The sequence below is a fragment of the Delphinapterus leucas genome, chromosome 7 (genome assembly GCF_059928025.1).
Source record: "Delphinapterus leucas isolate spDelLeu-1000000601 "Yukka" chromosome 7, BTC_Dleu_Yukka2, whole genome shotgun sequence".
NCBI lineage: Eukaryota > Metazoa > Chordata > Mammalia > Artiodactyla > Monodontidae > Delphinapterus > Delphinapterus leucas.
Window position 1 is genome coordinate 16,438,373 of NC_143135.1, and position 14,881 is coordinate 16,453,253.

The following is a 14,881-nucleotide window of genomic DNA, read 5'->3' on the forward strand; positions in this document are numbered from 1 at the left end:
GTCTGTACCTCTTAATCCCCTTCCTCGTGCTGCCCCTCTGCCCACCCCTCACCTCCCTGGTAACCACTAGTTGGTTCTTTGTATCTATGCAACTGTTTCTGTTTTGTTATATTCATTCACTTATTTTTTTAGATTCCACATATAAGTGAAAACATGCAGTATTTGTCTTTCTCTGATTTATGACACTAAGTATAATACCCTCCAAGTCCATCCATGTTGTTGCAAATGGCAAAATTTCATTCTTTTTTATGACCGAGTAATATTCCATCGTGTGTGTGTGTGTGTGTGTGTGTGTGTGTCTTCTTTAACCATTCATCTGTTGATAGACACTTAGGTTGCTTCCACATCTTGAATTAGTGTTTCCATTTTCTTTGGATATATACCCAGGAGTAGAATTGCTGGATCATATGGTAGTTCTACTTCTAATTTTTTGAGGAACCTCTATAATGTTTTCCATGACGGCTGTGCCAATTTACATTCCCACCAACAGTGAACTAGGGTTTCCCCTTTCTCCACATCCTTGCCAACACTTATTTGTTAACTTTTTGTAGATAGCCAGGTGTGAGGTGATAGCTCATTGTGGTTCTGATTTGTATTTCCCTGATGATTAATGATGTTGAGCATCTTTACATATGCCTGTTGGCCATTTGTATGTCTTCTTTGGAAAAATGCCTATTCAGATCTTCTGCCCATTTTTAAATAAGGTTATTTGTTTTTCTAATATTGAGTTGAATGAGCTTTTTATAAATTTTGGATATTAACCCCTTATCAGACATATCATTTGCAAATACATTTTCCCATTCAGTAGGTTGCCTTTTTGTTTTGTTGATGGTTTCCTTTGTTGTGCAAAAGTTTTAAAGTTTATTTAGGCCTCATTTGTTTAGTTTTGCTTTTGTTTTCCTTGCCTGAGAAGACAGATCCAAAAATATATTGCTAAGAATTATGTCGTAGAATATACTGCCTGTGTTTTCTTCTAGGAGTTTTATGGTTTCCAATTTTCCATTTAGATCTTTAATCCATTGAGTTATTTTTATATATGATGTGATAATATGTTCTAATTTCATTCTTTTCATGTAGCTGTCCAGTTTTCCCAACATCACTTACTGAAGAGACTGTCTTTTCCCCATTGTGTATATCTGCCTCCTTTGTCATAAATTGACAGTATGTGTGTGGGTTTATTTCCAGGCTCTCTATTCTATTCCATTGATCTATGTGTCTGTTTTTGTGCCAGTACCATACTGTTTTGATGACTATAGCTTTGTAGTATAGTCTGAAGTCAGGGAACATGATACCTCCAGCTTTGCTCTTTTTTCTCAAGATTGCTTTGGCAATTTGGGGTCTTTTGTGGTTCCATACAAAATTTAGAACTGTTTGTTCTAGTTCTGTGAAAAACGTCATGGATATTTTGATAAGGGTTACACTAAATCTCTAGATTGCTTTAAGTAGTATAGACATTTTAACAATATTAATTCTTCCAAAGCATGAACATGGGATATCTTTCCATTTATTTGTATCATCTTCAATTTTGTTCATCAGCATCTTATAGTTTTCAGAGTATAGGTCTTTCATTTCCTTGGTTAAAATTATTATTTTATTATTTTTGATGCAACTGTTTCCTTGCTTCCTCTTTCTGATAGTTACTAGTGTATAGAAAAGCAACAGATTTCTGTATATTAATCTTGTATCCTGCAACTTTACTGAATTCATTCGCTAGTTCTAATAGTTTTTTGGTGGAGACTTCAGGGTTTTCTATATGTAGTATCATGTCATCTGCAGATAGTGACCATTTTACTTCATCCTTTCCAATTTGGATGCCTTTTCTGTTTCTTGTCTGATTGCTATGGCCAGGTCTCCTAATACTATGTTAAATAGAAATGGTGAGAGTGGACATCCTTGTCTTATTCCAATTTTAAATGAAAAGCTTTCAGTTTTTCACCACTGAGTATGATGTTAGCTGGGTTTGTCATAAATGGCCTTTATTATGTTGAGATCTGTTCCCTCTGTACCAACTTTGTTGAGAATATTTATCATGAATGGGTGTTGAATTTTGTTAAATTCATTTTCTGCATCTATTGAGATGATTGTGTGATTTTTATCCTTTGTTTTGTTAATGTGGTGTATCACATTGATTGATTTGCAGATACTGAACGATTCTTACATCTCTGGAATAAATCTCACTTGATCACAGTGTATGACCTTTTTGTATATTGTTGAATCTGACTTGCTAATATATATATATATATATATATTTAAATATTTATTTAGGCTGTGCCACATCTTTTCTTTTTAAATTAACATCTTTATTGGAGTATAATTGCTTTACAATGGTGTGTTAGTTTCTGGACTTGCTAATATTTCATTGAGGTTCTTTGCATTTGTATTCATCACAGATATTAGCCTGTAATTTTCTTTTTCTTTGTAGTATCTTTGTCTGATTTGGGTATCAGGATAATGATGGTCCCACAGAATGAATTTGGGAATACTGCCTTCTCTTCAAGTTTTTGTCATAGTTTGAGAGGGGTAAGTATTAACTTTTCTTTATATGTTTGGTAGAATTCCCCCGTGAAGCCATCCAGTCCTGGACTTCTGTTTGTTGGGCGTTTTTTGATTACTGATTTAATTTTAGTAAAAGTATCTGGTCTGTTCAGATTATCTATTTCTTCCTGATTCAGTGTTAGAAGATTGTATGTTTCTGGAAATTTATCCATTTCTTGTAGTTTGTCCAATTTGTTGGCATATAACTGTTCATAGTATTCTCTTATGACTGTATTTCTGTGATATGTTTCAATTTCTCCTCTTTCATTTCTTTAAAAAATATTTATTTATTTGGCTGTGCCAGGTCTTTAGTTGTGGCATGCAGGATCTTTATTTACAGCATGCAGAATCTTTAGTTGCAGCATGCAAACTCTTAGTCACGGCATATGGGATCTAGTTCCCTGACCAGGGATTGCATCCAGGCCCCCTACACTGGGAGTGTGGAGTCTTAGCCACTGGACCACCAGAGAGGTCCCTTTCCTCTTTCATTTCTTATTTTATTTGGGTCCTCTCTCTTTCGTTCTTAATGAGCCTGACTAAAGTCTTATCAATTCTGTTTATCTTTTCAAAAAACCAGCTCTTGGTTTCACTGATCTTTTCTACTGTTTTGTTTTGTCTTGTTTGGTCTCTATTTTACTTCCTTTCATATCTTTACTATTTCCTAACTTCTAATTTTAAGCTTTATTTTTCTTTTTCTAATTCCTTTAGGGGGTAGGTTAGGTTATTTGAGATTTTTCTTGTTACTTGAGGTATGCCTGAATTGCTACCAACTTCCCTCTTAGAACTGTTTTTGCTGTGCCCTATAGATTTTGGAAAGATTTTTGTTTTCATTTGTCTCAAGGTATTTTCTGATTTTGTCTTTGACTTTTTCATTGACGCATTGGTTTTTAAGCTTCATGTTGTTTAGTCTCCACGTGTTTGTGTTCTTCCCATTTTTCTTTTGTAACTGATCTCTAGTTTCATACTGTTGTGGTCGGAAAAGATGCTTGATGTAATTTCTGTCCTCTTAAATTTATTGGGAGTTGTTTTGTGGCCTAGCATGTGATCTATCTGAAAAGAACGTGTATTCTGCTGTTTTTGGATGGAACGTCCTGTAGACATCTATTAAGGCCAAGTGGTCTAACATGTCATTTAAGACCACTGTTTCCTTATTGATTTTCTGTCTGGATGATTTGTCCACTGATGTAACTGGGGTATTAAAGTCCCCTACTATTATTGTATTACTGTCAACCTTTAGGTCTTTTAATATTTGCTTTATATATTTAAGTGCTCCTGTATTAGGTGCATATATGTTTATTAATGCTATATCCTCTTCTTGTGTTGATCCTTTTATCATTATATAATGCCCTTCTTTGTCTTTTATTACAGACTTTGTTTTAAAGTGGAAAACAGTATCTAAAGATCACAATCTGGGTACTAAGGGTGCCGACTAATAGTGGGCTAGTCATAGATTCTAGTCTTTTCAGTAAAATAAAGCTAGGAGATGTGTAAATATATCAATAAAATAGTTCAAGAATTCTTACTAATACTTCCAATTCAAGACTAGAGATGTTTACTTATCATCATTCTCACATCTCTATGTCCTTTCACCCATACTCAAAATTCCAGTTCTCAACATCACCAACAAAATTACTCATTTATTTTGCAATACATACACCTACAATCTCAAAAGAATAACATCAATATTATTAATACAATAGTATTACTGAAAACAGTATAAGGTTTTCTTTTGTTCTTAGGGTAAATTCCATTAGGGATGTACAGCCAAATAACTGTGTTTTAAAGTCACTTGGAATTCTTCCTCTTGATGTGGTTATACTACCAATGGAGTGCAAAGTTAGGCTCATTTAATTTTACTTTTAATTAGGAATTCTCTTATTTAAAAATTCTTTGTAATTATGCAAAATATTTATTTGGTTCCAAAGTCAAACAACAAAAAAACCCAATGTAGATTCAAGGAAATCTAGCTTCATTCTGTGCCTTTTCTATCCTATTTCTGTCTTCCTTCCATGGGACACCATTTAAATTTTTTTTTTTCAAATTTAGTCTTTCATTTTAAAATATCTATTTCTCTCTACATATAATTCCTCTCCCCACAAGTTGCTATTTTAAAGAGATAAAGAGTAACCTAAGACATAATATTTTTCTACTGTTCTTTTTTTTATTTGCTATATCCTGGAGATTATTCCATATAAGTTTATAGAGATGGTCCTCATTCATTTTGACAGCTTCAGAAGTCTCCATTGTGTGGATGTTCACACACAATGAGCAGCCACATGGGACTTTTTATTCAATCAATCCCCTACTACTGGGCATTTGGATTGTTTTAGTTTACTATTACAAATCAGGCTATAATCAACAGCCTTATTCACAGGTATTTGTGTCAGGTAATTTTTTTTGCCATTGTATTTACAGGAAAGATTCCTAAAAGCAGGATTGCTGGCTGGATGGGTAAATGAATGTATAATTTTGCTAGATATTGTCAATTTTCTCTCCATAGAGATTATTCCATTTTGCATTTCTACCAGCAGTGTATGACACTGCCAGTTTTCCCATGGTCTCACCAAGGGTATCCTATCCTATCAAACTTCTACATTTTTGCCAATGATATGGGCGGGAAATATCTCAGTGTAATTTTGTTCTTTTTTTCAGCTTTTTGAGGTAGAAGCACAGATCACTACGTTTCAGTCATTTTTTTTTTTAAACTAACATATCCATTTAGGGCTATAAACTTCCCTCAAGCATTGCTTTAGTTGCATCCCATAAGTTTTGATATGCCAAATCTTTATTGTCATTCGTTTCAAAATATTTTCTAATTTTGCTTTCTTCACTGAACACTGAGTCATTCAGAGGTGTAGTATAATCTCATCAAAATCACTGGGAATTTTCTATCCTTTTTTTTCTGATTTTTTTTCTAGGTTAATTCCACCATCGTCAGAAAGTAAACTCTAAATTGCTTCAGTGGTTTAATATTTAATTGAGGTTTAATTTATGATTCAGCTTATGATCAATACGGTAAATGTTCCATATGCATTTTAAAAATAAGAATATCCTCACAGTTGAATGTGGCATTATATAAATATCAGTTGTGTCAAGTTTATTAGTAAGATCTTCTATATCTTAATTTTTTGTCTGCTTAGTTCTATCACCTATTAAGAGGTATGTTAAAGTCTATTTTGGTTGTGGATTCATCTATTTCTCCTTTTACATGTCAATGTTTTTTTTTTTTTTTTTGCAGTACACGGGCCTCTCACTGTTGTGGCCTCCCCCGTTGCGGAGCACAGGCTCCGGATGCGCAGGCTCAGCGGCCATGGCTCACGGGCCCAGCCGCTCTGCGGCATGTGGGATCTTCCCGGACCGGGGCACGAACCCGTGTCCCCTGCATCGGCAGGCGGACTCTCAGCCACTGCGCCAACAGGGAAGCCCTACATGTCAATCTTTAATGCTTATCTATATAATGTGAAACTATGGCATTGGTTCCATATAGATTTACAACTTTCAATATCCTGGTGGACTGACCACTTTATCATTATGAATTGTCTTTATCTGTAGTAATGCTTCTTGCCTTAAATTCCACATTGTCTGATATTAGTATAGTTACACCAGGTTCTTTTGATTAATGTTTGTATGATGTATCTTTTTTCCATCAGTTTAATTTCGACTGTTTTGTATCTTATATTAAGATGTGTTACTTTAAACAGCACATAATTGGGTTCAAGATTTTAACCTAGTCTGATAATGTTAGCACTCTAATTGGGGTACCTAGTCCTTTTATATTTATTGTGATTACTGATATATTGGGTTTATCACTATTATCTTACCATTTGTATTCTATTTCACCCACCTGTTTTATAATCCTTTGTCTTCCTTGCCTCCTTTATGAAGTAATCAAATGTTTTTTATTATTCCATTTTCCCTTAATTATACTTTAACTGTTCTTTTAGTGGTTAGCCTAAAAGTATAACATGCATCTTTGAATTATTACAGACAAAAAATATAAATTATTACTTTAATTTTATTACTTTCCTGAAATGTTAAAGCCTAACACTTTGTCTATGTGTATTCCTGGGAAATTAATCTCATGTTAACTTTTCAGCTAAGTTGCCCTGGAAACATAATAAAGGTAGAATGTCACCCACATTACTAGGCAACATTGTTTATGGTAAAGATGACCTGACTGTAAACTGCTAGTGGGCTGTGATGATCTGGTAGGAAGCCACAGCTCTGAGCTTTCCCCAGTGTGATGTTTCTTGTCCCTTGTTGGAACTCTTGGGCTCTAGGTCCACAGGACTGGTAAAGAGGCACTGGTTCTTGCATGGAACTTGAGGCTTCCAGGCCAGGGTGGTTCCCACACTCATCCATGTGGTCTTGATCCCTTATCCCTGAGCTATCCATTGGGTGGCTGGAGCAGAGAACAGTCCCCAAGACTGCTGCCAGAGAGCTATGGGGACTCCTGGAGAAATACATGAAAAGCTTCCCTGCTGGCCTGCGGTATGTCCTGTTCTATATCCTCCTCAGTGAAGGCAAGAAAGGCGCCCTACTGAGGTGTGCAAGTATGAAATATCTATCGAGCTGCTCTTAAAACCACAAACAGTGGGCACTGCAGAGCAGCAGTAGCGATGAAAGAGACTTTCATATCCTTGGTTCAATATGGCCAAGGCACCAGGACACAAAGGGAATGGAGAGGAAGATGCTGATAAGACTGAAGCCTCAGTGGGGGCCAACTTTCCCACAGTCTGATGGCAGAAGCTTGACACTGTGTGACAGGGGATAAAGCTTCCCCTTGTAGGAATGGATGAAAGCTGGAGACAAACTTATGCCGAGAGAAAATGCCCCACTGTCCATGAAATGGAGCTGACCAGAAACCTAGTTACAAATGGGCTGACTGGCAAGAATGATATTGCCTTGGTGTAGTTGATGCATTTGAGCCAAAGTAGGCATTGATGCCTGACAGGGGGCGGGGAGGAGACAAGCACACGAGCTTAAGACTCCATGTTTGTAACTAGGTCTGGATCAGAAAAGGAGGTGGAGCAGCTTGGTTCTGACCCAAGTTGGGTTGGCTGTAGGTCTAACCAGCACGAAGTAGTGCCCACAAGCCACCACCTGAAGACCTGGGGAGACAAAAATGGGAGAACTATTTCTGCACTAGCCCACAAGGTCACACAGGACAACGTGGCAACCTGGCATACAAACCGGCTGCGGGGTCAATGGTGGCAGCATGGTGTGCATCTGGGGCCAGAGGTGAGACCTCTGCAGAGGCTACCACGTGTGGAGAGTAACCTCAGCTGCAACCTGGGCAGCTTTCTGAGGGTTCTGATAGTGCATAATGATTTACCCTAAAATGGAGCCTGACCAATGTCATCTGCTGACACTTACTGATAATTATGGTAATGCAAACTAAAAACTCCCTAAAGAGACAACTACAGATGGGCTCTTCAAGAAATAATAAAGGATAACGACTATTTTAAAAGTTGGAGCAGAGAGGATATGGAGATCCTTGTTCTTTTCTGAAAGGTAAATGGGAAAGGGGTGCTTCTGCTTTGTTATCACTGCCATTTTCTAAGTGTGGTCCTCAGATCAGCAGCATCACTCAGTATCAGCTGTGAACTTACTAGAAATGCAAATTCTCAAGCCCGGCCCTAGACCTACTAAATCTGTAAGTCCTGTCATAGAAGCCTAGCAATCTGTTTTAACAAGTCCTCCAGGTGATTGTGGTGTACCCTAAAGTCTGAGAACTACTGTACTAAAGTTAATAACTCAAGGTCATGGAGGTCAGTCTGTGAGCCTACAATGGAAACTGATGTTGGATTACCTTCTAGCCCTATTTCCCTGAAGACCTAATAAAGGGGGAATGTTAGCTGTCACTAGGCAAGACAACTTACAGTAAAAATGGCCTTGGATGGTAAACTGTATCTGGACTGATAAGACTGGGAAAAAACTATAAACACCAGGTAGGAAGCTTGGGGCCTCTAAGTGCCATGGTTCTTGTAGCTAGCCATGTCCCTTTCTAGCACTCTATGCCCATGTGGCTATTACAAAAGATACTGGTTCTCATATGGAACTTGGAGCATCTAAGCCAGGGTAGTTCCCACACTTAATCATTTGATTTGTTCCCGAGCATGTGAACAGGCACTTGGCAGGAAAGAAGGGTGGGCAGAGAATGGTCCCTGGCCTAAGTGAGTGCTCATTCTGGAGGTATATGACTGATGCTGCTGTGGTGTCCTAGCCCCTTATCCTTCTGGGTGAAGCCCACTCTAAGTGAGGCCAATTACATGAGTGTGAAATGTCTAATTGGACCTGAGACCATCTACAGTGATCAGTGCAATTCCTTTCTGCCTTTTGTGTTGCTGTTGTCATGACCTGTAACCTCAGAAGACACTACTTATTATTTTGTACTGTCATACTCATTTACATATACTCTAATATTTTCTCTTTCTGTTGCTCTTCACTCTTTCTTGTATTTCTGAGTTTCTACCTGGAATAGTTTTCCTTCTGCCTGAAAAAAATCCCTTTAGTGATTTTTAATCCAAGTCTGTTGATAACATATATCTTTCAGTTTCTTGTGGTCTAAAACCGTTATCTAAACTTCATTTTAAAAAAAATCAAGGTATAATTTAAATAGAGAAACGCTCAGACCTCAGGTATAACATTCCGTTTTGACTATTGCTTAAAGACACAGAAAACTTCCAACACTCCAGAAAGTCCTTTCAAGTTGCTTCCCAGTCAACCGCTTCCCCCCACAAAGCAATCACTGTTCTGATTTCTATCACCATAGGTTAGTTTTGCCTGTTCTAGAATTTCATATAGTTGAGATCATGCACTATACACTTTTTTTGTGTCCAACGACTTTTATTAGCAATAATATTTTTGAGATTCATCAATATGGATATAGGGTCCTTCTTGCAGAATAGTATCCAGTGTATAAATATAACACTGTTTATCCCTTCTTCTACTGATGGACATCTTACTGTTTCCAGATTTTTGGATGTTACGAATAAATCTGCTGTGAACATTTTTTAACAAGTATTTTGTGGACATAGTTTTCATGTCTCTTTGATAAATACCTAGCAGTAAAATTACTGGGTCATATATGCTTAACTTTTTAATAGACTACCAGACTGTCTTCCAAAATGACCTTTACCATTTTATACTCTCACCAGCAATGTATCAGAGTTCTGGTTTCTCCATATCATCTTGAACATCTGTATCATCAATCTTTTTCATTTTAGCCCTTCTCTCATAATATTTCTTGCTTCAAAGTTGTTTTTTTTTTAAAAAAGAGTGTAGCCATATCTGCCTTTTTTATTGTTTGCATGGTATATTATTTTCCATCTTTGTACTTTCAACCCTTCTGTATCCTAATATTTGAAGAATTTCTCTTATAAGCAGCATATAGTTGGATTTTAAAAAAATCCATTCCATACAAAATGCTTAAATTATAAATCTTTTTTGTAGTTAACTACTGATATACTTTATTTACTATTTTACTATTTGTGTTCTATTTTTATGTGACTCTACCTTTCTCGATTTTCTTTGGATTAATCAAATGTTTCACATTACTCCGTTTTCTTTCCACTGAATTATATTGTAAAACCATTTTTAGTAGTTAGCCTAGAGCTTAAAACATACATTCTTACTTATTACAGTCCAATGCAAATTATTTCTTTTACTACTTGGCTGATACCAATTAAACCTTAGAACTTTTAAACTCCATTTATTTCCCTCCCATTGTTTATGTTACTGTTACCATGAATTTTAGTTATATATAAAGGTGAAGCTCCTCAGGGCAGTACAGTTATCATTTTGTACAATTACTCTTCATTTATATGTTCTTTCCAGTGTTCTTCTTTCCCTCTGGCATGTCCATATTTCTATCTGGGATCGTTTTTCTGAAGAACTCCCTTTAATTTTTATTTCAGTGCAGGCCTACTGATGCCTAAGTCTCTGAATTTTATTGGTTTAAACACATCTTTACTTCACCTTAATTTTTGAACAGTATTTTTGCTGTATAGAATTTTAGGCTTGCAGTTTTCTTCTTTAGTACTTTAAAGATGTCATTACATTGGCTTCTAGTTTCCATCATTTCCACTGAGAAGCTGTCAGTTTTATTGTTGCTCCTTTTAAAGGCACTGCGGTAGATAAAAGATAGGCCATGGTCTTTGCACTGCCAGCAGGCGGAGGATAGTTCCCCTGCCCTGGGACTTTGCTTTGACAGATAGAAGGGGTGAAAAGTGGTGCTGTTCCACCTCTGTGCATGGACTCTAAGCTTCTGCTTTCACCCTCTTGGAGCCCTGAGCCACCAGGTAAAAAGGTCCAGCTTCTCTGCTAGAGAGAATACTTGGAGAGAGACGATATCCAACTGTGTCCCAGCTATTCCAATTGCTCCAGCCTTCTTTGGCGGCCAGCCCCACTTAGGTCTCCACATGTCTATAGTTGCATGAATGATTCCAAGTCAGATCAGAAGACGGTCCAGCTCAGGTTGTAGAATCTTGAGCAAATAATAGTTTTGTTTTAAGCCAGTAAATCCTGGCATGATTTATTAGGCAAATAGATAACTGGAAATAGTATTTGGCATCAAGAATGGAGTGTGGCCGCAACAGAAACTTAAAGCATGTGACATAAGTCTGGGGAACGGGTTGAGGACACTTGACGAAGGAGCAGCAACGAGACCATTAATGAAGGTTGGAAGAGCACTGGGGATACTGCTACTGGACCCTGGAGAAGCGGCATTATAATCTATTGGCAAAACAAATAGTGAGGCTGTATCTTGGAATATAGGAAAATACCTAACGCTGTGGATCTGGCCAGGAAGACCTCTAGGAAGAGCGCTAAAAGTGACAAATGGTTTTTAAAAAATCACCTATAATTTTTTTAGGTATTAAAAGAGAGAGGAGACCTAAACAAGGAACTATGCAGTTTTCAAGCAGAATTTAGAGAAAATGCTTCCAACCTGGGACTTGCAGGGTTAGAGAATGAAACTTTCTCAATTGTCAGCTTCTCTAGTCAGCACAAGGTTTTGACAAAAAGTCAAGTCCAGGTGCTACCAGTAAAACTATGGCCTCAGGATTAAGATCAAATCAAAAGCACGGCAGTAAGACACTTTGTTACTACCACCTCAGAAAGATCTGAGTCTAGATTTAAGCCTCAGAGACTCTCTGTTAGACCAAAGGTGTCTAAGAATCTTAAAGGTATTGCCCTGGACTCACGTTCAAAGGAGACAGGGGCCTTCTTGAAGAGATCTGTGGGTGTGGCTTTTGTCTGATGGGACGGCTTATAATTTGAAAGTCCACAAAGCTTTTCTAAGAAGTTGTGCCAAGGATAGAGACAGGCAGCAAGTTGAGTAAGCTATTCAGCTACAAATACAGGACACTCCTAAGGAAAAGGAAAGACAGCTCAGAGAGAAGAGCTGAAAGCTGAGAAACAGATGAGGAAACCAACCCCAGGGAACCAAAACAGGCCCTATTCAAGGAATATATCCTTGGGCTTCCCTGGTGGCGCAGTGGTTAAGAATCTGCCTGCCAATGCAGGGGACACAGGTTAGAGCCCTGGTCTGGGAATATCCCACATGCCGCGGAGCAACTAAGCCCGTGTGCCATAACTACTGAGCCTGCGCTCTAGAGCCCGCGAGTCACAACTACTGAAGCCTGCGTGCCTAGAGCCCGTGCTCTGCAACAAGAGAAGCCACCACAATGAAAAGCCCACGCACTGCAATGAAGAGTAGCCCCCGCTTGCTGCAACTAGAGAAAACCTCTCACAGCAACGAAGACCCAATGAAGCAATAAATAAATAAATTAATTAATTAAAAAGGAATATATCCTACCCTGGAATTGGGGGAACCGGTGACACATGGCCAGATGAATTTCAGAATTCCCATGGAATAGTGATTGCTGAGTGCCTTCCACTTCCTCTCTTTTAAACTGATGCGATTATCCTATCCCTACCTACTAGAAATGGAGTCGACCCTTTTAATCACTATTTTATGTTACCTCTTCAATATCATTATAATAATAAAGTGGAGAGATTCTTAACCATAAAATAATTAAATTAAAATTTAAAAACTTCCTCTTTATACAAATATCACACAGAGGCAGATGAACCGTCTTGGAGACTCTTAATTATATTTTCTGTAGGCTGTATGAAAATATAGTTTTGCAAATATTTTTCATGATTTCAAAGAAAAAAAGATATTTCAAGATGTGATTCCCACCCACCATCCAAAATACCAAATATTCTTTATCACCAAAAAAGGAACACCTGACTTATTTCCCATACCTAGATTCCATAGTTCACAGTGGCATCACCTGAATATATCCACGCTGGACTAAAAAAGAGAAAACTGACCATGTAAAGTTTAAGCACAGAAGGTCAACAAAGCAGCAAAAAAGAATACTAACCAACTGATGGAAAAAGTAATGGAAAAGTGATTGAAACATTTCACGTCATCCCTTCGGTACCGAGTATTAAGTAACTAACAGAACAGGTCAGAGCCACATAGTGGCAAATAATCGGGAAAAGTCAGAAAGTGGGCAATAGTTTAGAGCTTTCCTACAGAGTGACTTACCTTTTCCAAAACTTTGGCAATTCGGGTGCCAATTTGTTCAAGTGACTGTTGTGGATATTGGTCTTTGCCAAGATTTTGCAATACCTGGTACAGGGAAAAAGATGGTAGATTAGAGGAATGAAAATGAGGTGAGGTCTGGTGACACTGCTGATGCTGAGTTGGGCACTGTACCACAGGTGCAGACTGCTTCTCTGGGGTACCTGCTGTGGTCCTGTTGGTAAAGCATTTTGTGGAAGATACACTGAAGGCCATTTTACCATCCCCTCAGCCTTCTCTCACTTAACAAAAATTATGGACATGTAAAACACATTCATTATAGTATTACAGAATATAGAGTAAATAAAATAAAAAGCACTTGTAATCCTGTCACCCAGACACAACCACTGTTGATATCGCTTATGTATCTTTCAGATATTTTTCTATGTACACATATATTATTTCTCTCACAGACTGTATACCATGGGATCACACTGTAAACTATTACCTACATTTTCACATAATATATTCTAAAAGTTTCTTCATGCCAATACATATATTTCTACTACATCTTTCTTAATGGCTCTTATTGTATACTATCTCACATCTATACCAAAACTTATTTAACAAATCCTCTACTTACTTAACATGCCTCTACTGTGGCATGTTTTCCAATTATTCTTCTATGTATATGCTGGGTCTGTCCTCTTTCCCTTCCTTCTTAAGAATGTCAATAGGAGGATTAACTGCCCCAAATATTTCTCACGAAGAGCCTCTGTCTGATGGCAAGCAGAATGCTACCCACCTCAAGGAATAAATCAGAATTAAAATTTCCTGGTCATAAAAAGAAGCATAAGCTCAGTCACAGGGCCTGAAAGAAATTAGGCTTGGCCTAAGCCACCTAGATGACAGCCATCTGAAAATAGGCAAAAAAATATGGCCTGGCTGCTTGTGCTTTCTGCTATCAGTTGCATCATGACCGTGGGGCTAAAAACTACAGAGAGGCTGAATAAAGCCAAGCACTCACCTCTGTTAACTGGCTCTCGCCCGTGTAATGTAGGCTGGCTCGGTTGGAAACCCCCTGCAAGTGGTCCAGGGTGTGCATGCTCGTGGGGAGGTTGCCATTGCAAACAGGTTCCATCGCTGGCTGCTGTATTGGAGTGGCAAAGTCTATGTGCTCTGTGACGCTGAAAAATGGAGAGGACCACCTTAGCCATGGAAAAAGTGAGCGGGTGGGGGAAAGAGTATTAATACTCAGCCGACCGCAACGTCAACAAATTATTAGAAGTGTCTGGAACCACAGAGTCTCACAATGGAAGAGACTTCAGAAGTTATTTAGTCTGATCTCTCATTTTACAGGTACAAGGACTCCAGTGCCTGGTAATGACCATCTGTTGAATGTATGAATAGATATCGTAGCCTGGGTCAAAGCAGCAGTGTTGGGATCTGAGTCTTGAACTCAGTATTTTCTCAGTCTCCTCAAGCTGCCTCCTTTCTATGCACCGTGATGTCTGATTTCCTTACTGCTGCTGGGCCACTTTTTCTCACTGGGGAGGTTTTAAACCAGGTGGGTTTTCTTCTAGGACTTCTTCTTCCAGGGTACAGATAGTGGTAAATACCCACAGGTGGTTCCTATCTTTTACTTTCCCTCTATGCACAGAAGTACACTTGTCCCCACAGAAAAAGTTACCTAAAGTTTAGACAGTAAATGTTATACAGATCCAGCTATTCACTGTATCTATGTATAAGATATAAGTACTTCCCTTCATGGTTCCAAAGGGGTCATTTTCCTGCTATAGACAGGCTAAA

At 38.0% G+C, this 14,881-nt stretch overlaps 1 protein-coding gene across 4 annotated transcripts in view; it reads right to left on the reverse strand.

Moving 5' to 3' along the window:
• The window catches only part of TTC17 (tetratricopeptide repeat domain 17), a 166,369-nt gene that overhangs the window by 35,958 nt on the left and 115,530 nt on the right, over window positions 1-14,881 (reverse strand). For all 4 annotated transcript variants that reach the window (XM_089914911.1, XM_022592214.2, XM_022592215.3 and 1 more), the window contains 2 exons: window positions 14,100-14,259; window positions 13,097-13,180 (listed from right to left, as the gene is read on the reverse strand). In XM_089914911.1, the coding sequence (XP_089771037.1) occupies window positions 13,097-13,180; window positions 14,100-14,259 (244 nt within the window). The remainder of the gene's footprint in view (window positions 1-13,096; window positions 13,181-14,099; window positions 14,260-14,881) is intronic.